The sequence below is a fragment of the Patagioenas fasciata genome, chromosome 18 (genome assembly GCF_037038585.1).
Source record: "Patagioenas fasciata isolate bPatFas1 chromosome 18, bPatFas1.hap1, whole genome shotgun sequence".
Lineage (NCBI taxonomy): Eukaryota > Metazoa > Chordata > Aves > Columbiformes > Columbidae > Patagioenas > Patagioenas fasciata.
In genome coordinates this window covers 3,262,416-3,274,851 of record NC_092537.1, presented here as the reverse complement: position 1 = coordinate 3,274,851, position 12,436 = coordinate 3,262,416, and the positions used below count along the sequence as shown (strand labels likewise).

The 12,436-nt window shown below is 43.2% G+C and overlaps 1 protein-coding gene across 1 annotated transcript in view; it reads right to left on the bottom strand.

Annotated features, from left to right (window-relative positions):
* The window catches only part of PITPNC1 (phosphatidylinositol transfer protein cytoplasmic 1), a 62,288-nt gene that overhangs the window by 15,473 nt on the left and 34,379 nt on the right, over positions 1–12,436 (bottom strand). The window contains exon 6 of the mRNA XM_065852147.1: positions 6,295–6,366. Coding sequence (XP_065708219.1) covers positions 6,295–6,366 — 72 coding nt within the window. The remainder of the gene's footprint in view (positions 1–6,294; positions 6,367–12,436) is intronic.

The window sequence follows — 12,436 nt, the reverse complement described above, 5'->3', positions numbered from 1 at the left end:
AAGGCTTATCAGGAATTGCTGTAACATTCAGGGAAGTTGTGCACACACTGTCAAGATCAGTAACAAGCTAACGACGTGTTTTCTCCTTTGGGCCACAATGTTCTATAGTGAATGTTTCCAGGAAGCATAAATATTTTAGTTTTCTTGTAAATTAATTTAATTTCATCCTGGGGGAACAGTTAAAAATACAATTTTTTTAAATCATGTTGATTATTTGAACAAATTGGAGCTGAGAGGTTCAGCCCCTGTAGCGCTCTTTCTCAGAACTGGGGGACATTTAAAAAAATAACTGTTATGTTTTATATGTATATATATTATGGGTCACTTTTTATAGGCTTCCTCGTTCGCTTTTTTCCCAAACAAACTCGGGTATACAGAGCAGTCCCCTGATGAAATCAGTTGAACTATTTGTGGAACAAGAGGCATTTCAGCATAATCTCTGAGCTTTAAATAAAATAATGGAGATTTCTCTTCAATGGCCATTCCCAGGTCGGCGGAGGCTCTGGGTCAGTGTATGGTTTAAGTACAAGCTCAATACCTTTAGTCACGTGTACATCTCTGCACGATTGCAAGGACCTAAATTGGGACTATTACCCAACATCTTTGAAGAAATGTGCCCTGCTCTGTCACAGCTTGATCCACACATTGCACCTCAAAGTCGTTATGGTTTTAAATTCTCCCTTTAAGATGCTCTGACAGAAGTGGGGATGACAGATGCCTTTGCCAATCTGCCAAAACCAGGAGGAATTCTTCAACCATTTCAACTCTGCCTTATTTGCTGCTCTCTGACCATTTCCTCCGTTCCCTCTGTTTGCTGAATGACATCTGCATTTCTCTTTGCTGCCAGAAGTTGTTGTCTAATCATTTATGCTTCTCCCCTTCTTAGATTGTCCTCACAAGATTTGCAGATAGAGGTTTAATCTTCTCATTCTATCAGCAGCAGAAAATAAGAAGTCATTAGAGAACACGACTGATTTCTTTCTTAGCTCTAATTCTCTTATTGCCTCTCCTAACCACGTAATCTGGGATTGTCTTAAAACCTGTAGGGAGGACGGGTTTATTGTGTTTGTGATCACAGTGACTACAGAAATGTAAAAGTTTTAGAGGAAGAGATTAAAGGCCACAGAAAGGAACATAAGGCTCCCAATCTGTGCAACTGTATTTGCAAATGTGCAGAGAATGAATGGTGAGAACAATCTGTATCCCTAAGAGGATGATGCAGAAAGGCAGACTATTAAATATTATACTGGAAAGAGCTGGACAGGCTTTACATTTGGAAGCCAAGTAATTAATTGAGATTGAAACACACAATCAAATGGAAAACAAAGAACAACATCCAGGCCCAAGTGTCCTTTTTGCTGTGGGTTTGGGGTTTTTTTGAGGGGGAGGGTTGTGACTGTTTTTTTACAACAGACGAACATTTATACACTTCCACTTTCTAAGAGAAATGAAAGCTCATCATTATTTAGACTAATTCACCCGCAGAATGACAAGAAGTGGAAGAAAGGTTTAACTGGGACATCTTTAAAGTTGTCAATAGTTTATTTTGGGGAAGGTTTCAAAAACCCCACCCTGGCAGATGATACTGCAGAAATTTAAGTGCTCGTGTATTTAAATGTCTTTCCTCCCGTTTCCACACGACCTCCAATGCCACGGCCCAGCCCACACTGTGCTGGTGAATTCTCTTTAACTTGTAGCCAAAGCCAAAATAGAACGTTGGGCAACAAGATGACGCTAAGTCAACAACAAATTTAATAGCTTTTTTTTTTTCCCACAAGCTCCTTTCCCCTTTTTCTTCTATCTTCAGGCTATTTTGATGGCTTCAACCTCATTCAGATGCAGCCAACCCAAAATGTAACTTTTACGGCCAATCGCCACAACTAACCCGGTTTGGATCGAAATAGGATAAAGCTGAAGCCCTCACTGGTTCCCCAGTGGCAAACTCCCGGCTCAGCTGCAGCACGAGGAGCCTGCGGGTCAGATCTGCTGCTCAGATCTGCTGCTTTCCCTGCCTCTGCTCCACAATCTACGATTCTTGTGAGTTTGTTTTCTATCAAGAGCAAAGAAGGTGTCCAAGGGATTACAGCTGGAAAGCTGTTTGTGTCCGTCTCCACCGCACAATGTTTGTTTTACCAGCCTAGATACAGGGAGTCTGTGCTCGCACGCTGTAACGAGGCAGCTAATTCGCCTTCTAAACACTAATACACATGGGACATAAAGCTTCCTGTGGAAACAGTCAGATAACGGGGCAACTTCGAAACACAAAGTTGCTAGAGATGGAAGTGATAAGGGAAACTATACCGAGAATTCTATGCTATAAACAAACAAACTCGAAGGTGGGTGTGTTTTTTTCTAGAAGGTATTTTTTCCATGCCTTGTGAGGCTTTGGGTGAGATCTCTGTTGGTCTCACTCGTTACATCAGATCCAGCCGGCAGCCACTGCTGGAAATGCAGCTCAGGCAGAGAAATGAGACACGGAAGAGCTAAAAGATTTTCTTCTAGAAAAGCAAAGCACTCCTGAATTAATTACAGGCAGGTAATATAGGAGCAGACGTGATTATCATCCCATGTGCTAAGCAATCTGACACCTGTGCCTATCTACAAACTAACGCCAGAACGACATTGTTTAATACACAATGCGTAAATGTAATTTATTGAGATGAGAATTTCTATTATAAATCAAATTTCCTCTTCTGTTAAATCCTTCTTTGAGTTACTATCTATGCCTGAAAGTGTCGCTCTTCCCTCTCTGCCTCCCCTGCCAACAAAGCCAACGGGCAGCCCAACAAAGTCAAACCTCGACTTTGCAGGAGCTGGACATCACAAGATGACATCAACATATATGCTCCTTTTAAATTTGAATATTGATATTTCATTTTAAGCTTTTGGGTTTTCTCTGTATTTTCTCTTATCCCTGAAATGCAGTCTAATTATGCGATTTGGAAGTATTGAGCAATTTGTACGATGTCGAGCGCTTTGTGTTAGTAGAATACGTCTGTATCCATCATTTGGAGGATGGTTTAAATCTCTACGTCACAGTATGTGAAAGTTAGAGGTATAAGTGCAGTAAGGACCACAGGAATAAGCTGGCACAAAACCTCCTCTCCAACCTGCAATTCTGATCTCCTTGGGCTGCCATTGTCAGACCCGCTGGCTGGTGTCCAATTTAATATCAGCATCCTGTCGCAGGTTGTGTCATCTGGGCCACTTCAAGTCTCATTTTTCTGAAGGAAAATTTGGTCTAAAATATAAGGAAACCTACTCAGAACTTCATCTCTGGAGTTTTATTCTGTAATTCATGTTCCAACCTCAGTTGCCCCCAAAACCTGTTAATTTACTTGGGCGATGATTACAGGAATTGACCAATTTCAACCTGTCCACTGGCTAAAACTATTTATGGGGACACACATAATTGGGAGCAATTCTATGGAAAAAGATTGAATCTCCATCGCGGAGCGGCGACCATCCCGGCCTGCAGAGCGGAACCAGCGCGGCCGCTCGCATTTACAGCCCCGGGTCCCTTTCATCTCCACATCACGACTCCTCTCTTATTCCATCTCTTAGAAAACATCTCATTTAGATTCGTACTTTCTGAACAGAGAAATGTGTTTTGATGGGCTTACGTCACAGTAGCTGTGCTTCCAAGACCATAATACACTATTAATAATACTGGGATTAGTTTTTTTCAAAGTCACATCTGTTTCAAGTGCTAGATTTACCGGGTAAATTCAGCAGTTCATTTAGAAAAATCAAAAAGAAGAGGCACAACCGTATTACTTGTTCACGCTCTTCCCACAGGAGGAGTTTCAGGCCAACCTCTCCACTTGTTTGCCTGGATTTTTTGAGGCTTATTAGAGGGGGAAAGCTTCACAAAATCAAAGTTTTTCATTGCGAATTATACAGGAGACAAACAGATACTCAAATACCATCATACAGAAGAAGTCCAGGTACAAATAAAATCCCCTCTAGAAGTGACCCAAGCTTTGATTTGGACATATTTTGCAGGGATGCCTGGCAACCCTTTAGACAATTTACACCACAAATATACTGTATTGTGGCGAGGCTAAGCCAGGGCACAGCTGAATCCATTCCAGCTGAAGTCAGTGTTTCACGGCACTTTCCTTAAATACTGAATTTACATTTCATTTACATGTGCTATATGGAAGTTTGTTAGAACCTTGTTTCACGTTACTAAGCGAGGAGACAAAAATAGGGGGAAAAAAACACCACTCTAAGAAGAGCAAAACTAGAAACTGCTTTTCTCCTTAGCTGGCCATACCTAAAATGGGTTTTAGTGCTGTTGAATGTTTCACACCCAATACTTCAGAAACGCCCACTAAGGATGAAGCCTGATGAAGGACCCAACACTTGGTCACCTGCAGGGCTGCACAATCAGAACTCGCTGTGGGGAAAGGATTTTCTAACATGAAATGATGGCGCTGCAATTTACAGAGGTTGCATATCAAAGGATACCTGCTATTAGCTGGCTGGTTTTAGCCCGAACCAGCTCTTAATGTGTCAAATGATGCTGGTGTTGATTTAGAACTGTGAATTGCAGAACTACCTCTTGTTTTCATTTGGCAAATGGTCGTTCTGAGACACGCATTTTCAACACTATGTTACCTTTCAAAGGTAAGAAACACGCTGATAATGTATTTTTTGCTTGATTGACAAGAATCAGTGCTGTAGCTGTGAGTTTATCAGCATTACTGACACACGCACGTACCAAAACGTGCCCGATGACACCCACACTTTGTCACCTTGAAATGTAACTCTACCTCGAAATCTTTACTTTGCAACTTCATTACGCTTAAGAATGAAGTTATTTTTGCTAATAAATATCATGGCCCTTTAACAAAAGGAATGACTACGCTATTTTAAGAGCTTGCACATCATTTTGTGATAAATAAATAGTAAAAGTAAATTAAAATTTCTCTTTACGCTAGGAAGTTGACTTTTTCGAAGACAACAGTGACTGGCCTGACTCATTGGTGTCTGACCCTGTTAATGAAGCCAGAAAGCTGCAAAGTAACAGGGACAATATCTGATGGACCAAAATGCTCATCCAGCACTGATTCTGTTTCCCTAAGGAGAGAGTTGCCACGTGAACATGTAGATGTGATACAACAAAACTGGCGGCGTGTAAGCACTGTTGGGCACTATTTTGGGCTTGATTCACAGTATTTTAGCCACAAAGTTGACATACAGGAAAAGAAAAGACAATTCACTGATAAAATAGCGGCATTTCCTCCTCTGTGAGGCATCAGTACAGACCGTGTCTCCTCGCTGCTGATATTATAGTGTCACAAAACCAGTCACGCCCTCCCGCAACCAAAGGTGTGGGCTTGCTCGGAATTAAAGCGCTGCCAAAAGGTAGAAGGAACATTCAGAAGTGCATAAATTACACCCAGGTAATGCAATCCACTGCTATTTGTGCCTCCCTCACTGATCCATATCTGGCTGAGACTCGCAGTGACTGGAAGTTGTTGCTATCTGGTGGCTCATACATGATCTCTGGCATGTTCCCTTTGGGAAGGTGCCTGTATGCCAAAAGCATTATTCAGAATTATACCTTGTTCTTTTATGTGTAATTATTCTGCCACAAGCAGCGCAACAGCTGTCGGCCTGATTTACACGCATGCCCGTGGCGGGTCGGGAAACGCAGCTCCCATCTGGAGAACAGAACAGCTCGACCTTCTGTGGTCACCCCTGCAAACCCAAACGCTCTGTGGCCCAGACCCCTTCTAAATCTATTTTGCTGCCGCCTTCTTTCTCAAGAATGTGTTTAAACACTCCTTCATGACACCTCTGTATTACAGGTAAAGCTTCCAGACTCTGCAACAAATGGCTGTTTAAAGCACACCAAAAATGAAATATAAGGAAACGCATTTGTGTCTTCATCCCTGGGCTGAAGCTTTCCACGCCTGGCTTTATCCAACGTCCGTCTTTTCTTGCAAGTTGTGCAACTCTGCTTTGCTCCCTGTCAGGACAACCTCCTGGTCCTGAGCATCTCTGGGTCAGCGGCTGCTCCCTCCAGAGAGGATTTGCACAGTTAATTTGCCTTCTCACCGTTAATTACCCTTCCCATCTGAAGCACTTGGTATCTTTTGGTGACTGCCAAAAGCACCAGCAGTGCAGCCATTGTTCCCTTAAGGGCTTCACCAGATCTCTGAGCATTGTTCAGTTGCCTGTTTGCTGTTCCTGGCAGCTCCTGTGCCCCCCTTCACTGAGGGAACATTGACCAAAACTCACTACAAGGATTAAATTAAAGTCAGCAAAAGCCATCATACTTACACTGTCATTGCTTCCCTTGTTGTCCTCGTATTTTGTCTCTATATGAATGGAGAATTTAGGCAAAAATGAGCACTGCAACGAAAGAAAAAGATGTTTGCCATAAACAACAGGCCTTGCTTCACCAGCTGACATATTCAGTGCATCCTCTTTGGTGTCAGCTTGCTTATTTTTTTCCAGATTATTTCAAGAAAAAGAGTAAATGTACACAGCACATAAGAGCAAAGCTTTTTATGATTCTGGAGAGACGCAAAGATTCTCTCTAAAAGCTGAATACTATAATGAAGGCATAAATAAATTAGTATAAGTACTTGGGAATAACTGGGTATTATGCAACAGCTTTGACGCTCACTCTGCATAACAGTACAAATTTTCTCAACGTCTTGTTATAAATTCGGTTCACTAAGACCTCAAGAACAACTACATATTCATCACCACAGATAGATCTGTCCCCCATATAAACTAACCCAGGAACGCTCCACCTCCTGCAGGTCCTGCCCAAACAGACAACGGTGCTTTGATGTTCAAGGGCTTCGGAAATTTTCAGTGAGAAATTAATTCTAGTATAATTTCCTATTAATGAAATTAAGAGGGATTACAAGCTGCCATAGAAATTCCTTTATACTAAACCTCAATCTTCAGATAATAATGCGATAAAATTAAGAATGCACAGATGTTTTTCTACTAAAGTTAATAATTTTGTATTTTACATGGGAATATATTTATTTTTCTGTGGATTGCTTAATTGAGTTGTTTTACCAAGACTAGAATTTATAAGACTAGGTGACATCATTCCAGTGGAAAAAATGTTCTTCCTTTAGCATTTCACAGTTCTGCTTTCGAATTAACTTTCCGGATAGGCAAAGAGTCGATGTCTAGAACACTCCAGAGGATGCTGGTTCAGCATCTTTCCTTTAGTCATCAAGTCCTTTCTTGCAGAAGCTGCCAGTGAAACCCCAGTGCCGGTTCCTCGTGTGACGCGTCACTGATGCCCCGTGGCAAAGTGTCCTTGTGAAGACTGTGACGACCTCATGGGCTGAACACGCACATTATACAACGAGGACACGATGATGCTCTTGGGCCGAGCTTGGGCTTGCTAAAATTTGGAGAGTTCTTCAAAGGGAGAGGCTGCTGACTACGAAAGGAGGTGATTTAGAAGGTCAGCTGCAGTGCAACACAACCGGAATGAGAACCAGGTCCTCTGAGACTGCAGAAAATCTATTCCTGATTCCATGGATATCACCCAACAAGTCACTGTTCGATCTTCTTCTGATCACAGGATATTCAATGGGCGCACCTGGAATCAACCCTTGGTGAAAAAAGCATGAGAGGGTTTTGCCAGAATAATGTTCTGGGTCCATGGAGGCTCCTGGTCAAACTGCCCATTAACGGGAGACACTCCCATGGAACTGCTGGTGCTGCAGATGCCTGGAGCACCCAGGCTTCTCTTCTCATCTTCCACATGTTTTGCCTTTTGTAAAGATTTCTGTGGAGTAGCACATGATGAATTTCAATCCAATCTGAAGTGTTTGGCTCTCAGCTCTGCAACTTGTTCCTTGGGTCAATATAGGGGAGAAAAAAACCAAACAAACAACCCTCCCCACACAAACCAAAAAACCAAACCCAGAAGTATGTGGAGTGCAGGATCTGCAGATCTGCTCACTCCTATTACCCACGCTTTATGGGCAATTAAACATTTCCTATATACATACACCTCAGGAAGTGCCAGCTGAAAATATACAATGCTTCTCAACAGTCTGTCTGTCTGCTTTCAGGTCCCAGTTTCGGGTACAGTGATGGATAAAAAGGCAAAGTATGAAAAAGCTTTGTGCTGTTGATTTGAAGCACGGCTACAGTTCCAAAGGCAATTTTGAATTAAGCCAAATGCCAGATTTCCTTTTTACCTCGCTCTCAAAAAATCTCTGCTATTCTCAACCACTGTCTGGAGTTCACCAGCAATGACTCAGATCACGACACTCGGAAATGCAGCCACTTCATAGATCGAACTCAAGGCTGCATTAGGCTGCCTGGAGCAGGTCAGCAAGACACTGCTTGAATGTAGTTGTTGTTCCCTGTGACCAGAATCTAAACTGTAATTAAAAGCAGACCTTGAGTCTTGTGTTTAAAAAAAAGTTAAGAAAAGACGAAGGATCTTCAAGTGTTACAGAAGAAGAATTTTAAGTGCCATTTACCCCAAGCCACCTCTTTAGAGAGCACAAAGTTATTTTCTGCACGAAGCCATCCAAAGTCAACCTCCCTGTGTGCTTCGTGGAAAGGCAAGGACTATAACAATCTAACTGGAGATTGTAAATGGTAACCTGAACCCACCCCAAATGAAAACTAAAATTCACCTATAACAATCTAACTGGATTAAATGGTAACCTGAACCCACCCCAAATGAAAACTGAAATCCACCAAGAAGTACTCCCCTGCAAATGTATCTCTCCAAAACCAAACTGACTGGCACCCGCTGTTTCGGCAGCTGTCAGGGGTCTCACCGGCTTGCAGGAACACTTTGCAGGGTCCAAATTTCTGAACGTTTCACAGAATGTGTCTCATGATTCATCAGCTGCACTCTGACTAATTGGCAGAGGGCTCTGGCAGAACCAGCAAATTGTTTATGCATCGCTCAAAAGAGTTTATTATTCATCGCGCAAGAAAGTTGCTGGTGTTTTTGTTCCCCCCTCTCCTCAAGCGGCCGCGCATTCACTTAGCCAGGGATTACATATGTTATGCAACAGTCAGAAGCAAATTTGAGGTAATAAACCTGTTTGGAAGCAGCAGATCTGCTGGGGCTCCGGGGCGGCTGTTCTGCAGCACAGCCCTGGATGGATACCCTGAGCAACACGGGATGCGCAGGGCGCTGCCTCCCGTCTCCATCGCACACCTCCGCAGCTCGCGAGGCTCCTCTTCGAAAGAAATAGCGGCAAATTGAATCTTCAACTTGAAATCAGACTTCGATTCCACATAATAGGAGAAAGTCTTCAGGGTCCTACTGTTTTCAGTGATAAGGTTTCTTTGTGTAAAGCTCTCAAAGGAGGCGTCTTTTATATTGTCACCTCCGGATTTTTTTAGATGTGTTGTAAACTCCTTAAAAATTTATTATAATCCAGTACACTGGTGACACTCTAAAACAAACACGGAGAATATTCTGGGTTGGTTGGTTGGTTGCTTTTAAACTCTCTGTATTTGCCCCCTGCCTTTTGGAAGAACCAGGAGAGATTTAAAGCGCAAGAGAGTAACCGGTGAAACCGGTGGAGTCTGGAGGAGTCACCACGGCACAGGAGCCGGGTATTTCCACACTCGCACAAACTGAAATGAAAGCAGCACGCGGCAAACACAGCCCGCAGTCGCATTTTCAATTCACGACAGATAACCTCTTGAAAAATGAAAGGCCTATTTTTAGCCCGATGATTGATTAGCGTTGCCATAGTAATAAGCAACACTTAGAAGAACAGGGTAGAGCCTGAGGATGCCAAAACACTTGGCAAAGTCTTAAAGAGACAGCGCCACGCGTCTGGGGGGTGAGCACGGAGAGGGCTGGAAACGTCACCTTTGCACAGGAATGGCAGCCCCGGGGGCCACGGGAATTGCTGGAGCTGCCAGCAAGGGCGCTGGGCGGGGGTCACTGGGGAGGGCTCCCCGCCCTCGCCAACCTGCTTTGCTATTCCATCAACGCTGCTTCGCACGCTTCCACTTGCCGTTTGGTTTCTTTCCGCAGAACGTTCAAAGAACCGCTTGAGACCTCAGCATCGCACTTCGCTTCTCCTGCTCCGTGTGAATATTAATCCACAATTCTTGGGAGTTATTTTTGTACAGTAAAAATTAATCCTTTTTTTTTTTTTTTTTTTAAGCAGCAGAAGCATATCCCCCTAAATCTTCACAGCAAAGCCTGGCGAGGCAGACATCTCATGGAAATGTTCTCTCTCATCTCCCATCACTTTTCAGACTGAATTTTCTCTTTTGATATGGTCACATCTACATTATTTTGGCACAACAGGTGGGACTGGATGCTTTACAGAGCAACCTCCACGCAGCCCAGAGCTAAACAACACGCTCACTGCTACCATGAGACCATACTGGCCAAGGCAAAATTCAATTTTATCTTTAATAGGGTAACTTCTTGATGCCACATATTTTGCATATTTCAAATTATTCTTTCTGTAAATAGATATTGTAAAGGCAGTTTCTTTACTGAACATTCCCAGTTTGGTGGGAAATGCCCCCGTTTCAGAACAGCCCAGGTTACTGCAGCACAAAGCGGCACCGCCGGGATGACAGAGGAGAATGGGCGGAAAGGGCTGGGCAGGGGATGGCAGAACTTGGAAGATGTGACTCAGAGGGAGGGGAATTTAGACAGGAAGATAAGCAGGGAAGGTGGCAAAGAGCAGAAAAAGTGCTGTGGAGTGCAAAGAGTAAGAACAACGCAAAATAAAAGGCTTGAAGACAAGCAAGGGAGTTCATCTCTCATAAAGAAGCTCGGGAAGAAAACGGCTGTTTGTATCATGTACAGTAACCTGAAGAAATAGACAATTAACCGCTATGAAATCCGGCACTTCCCTCTGGTTTTGCCTTCCCATGGGATCTCCCTTCTCCAATACCCAGAAGCAGTAAATATATTGTTATAAATCCTACTGAGATCCTTCCTTTTGCTCGAATCTCTGAAGGAACCCAGTCTGTGTTTTACTATGTCACCAGTCAGCCTGTCTTCTAAGTTTTTGCTGCAGATTCTTCACATACTCAAGCTGGAGAAAAGTTTGTGCGCTGAAGATTGATGGGTTACATCCAAATTTCAAGCACCGGTAATCAAATGGAGAACACAGGAAAAAAACCTCTACAGTGTTTATCTGAAACAATTTTTTCTTCTCAAGTCAGCTGATTAGAAAAATAACAATTACAAAAACATTCCTCCCAGCTGATTTGCTCCATGGCCACACTGGCAGCTGAGCACGAAACACGTCTGCTCTCAAAAGTAATCAGGAACCAGCAGGTCAGTAATGGAACATTTAGCAACTATCACTCTGGAGCCTTGACACATACCAGATGAAATAATTGTATTTGTCTCAGTCATTGGCTGTAGAAGAATTAGTGTCATTGTGATATATCATCAAAGGATTCGCTGTCTCCTGCTTTCCGTTCCAGAACTGGTTTTCATCAATATTCTGACTTAGATCCTATTCTTAAGTTAATTTGAGACATTGGCAGGTTGAAAGAATGCTCTTCCTCCCTGCAGAGGGTAAAACACGCTGTTTTAAATGTTTAATTTGGTTTATATACGTGTAATTGTGAAACTAACAATTGGCGATAGATTATGCATAAAAAATCACCCATCCGTTTTTAAATTTCAGCTCCTGTATTGAAATATTGCTAACGACACTGGAGCTGTTCACATCGGCCAGCAAAACTATTTGAAATTACCCCTGGTAAACACCTGAACTGCCCTTTCAAACTCAGAAGAGTTTGCTTAAATTCTGTTTGCATTTTCCCCGACCTCTTTGTGCTCTAACGTGACAGCCAAACTGCGTTGGGCCCATTGCCGTGCACTTTGATCGGGTGCATTCTTCGCACCCTGCTTGACTCACCAGACCTTCGTGATCTGATGACCCGGCTGCCCGAGGCTCCTCTTTCTGTCCGGAATCTCAATGGATATTTGCTCTGTGCTGCTCGTGCTCTAACGATATCCCCGTGCAGGTACGGACACTTAGTTCTATGCAATCCTTTCTCGTTCGGTTTGCAATGGAGACAGCTTTGCTTCCTAGTTAATAATTTCTGATCTAGCTGGACAACCTCAGATAGGAAAAAAAAGCCTTCTGAGCACTCAGGTGTTCTTGTTCATGCATCTAAGAACAGCTTAAATATTTCACACTGAAAACAGGTATTTGCAGACGCTGGGAGAGGCTGGCACATAAGGGCTTGTTGAGAGCCGCACGGCATCTTTCCTCCGGTTTCCAAGTGAAAAAGGCTCCAGCAAAGGAATTCTTCCCAAAAATCAACCCCTGGCAACACCAATTCCCCACCAGCACCAGTACCAGGGACCACTCAGAGGGCAGAATCCCCAGGAGTTACCTGCCCAGGGCTCCCTTCCAGCTGCATCCTAAACACAGCGGCCCAAATCACAACACTAAACGAACTCCAACATTTATTT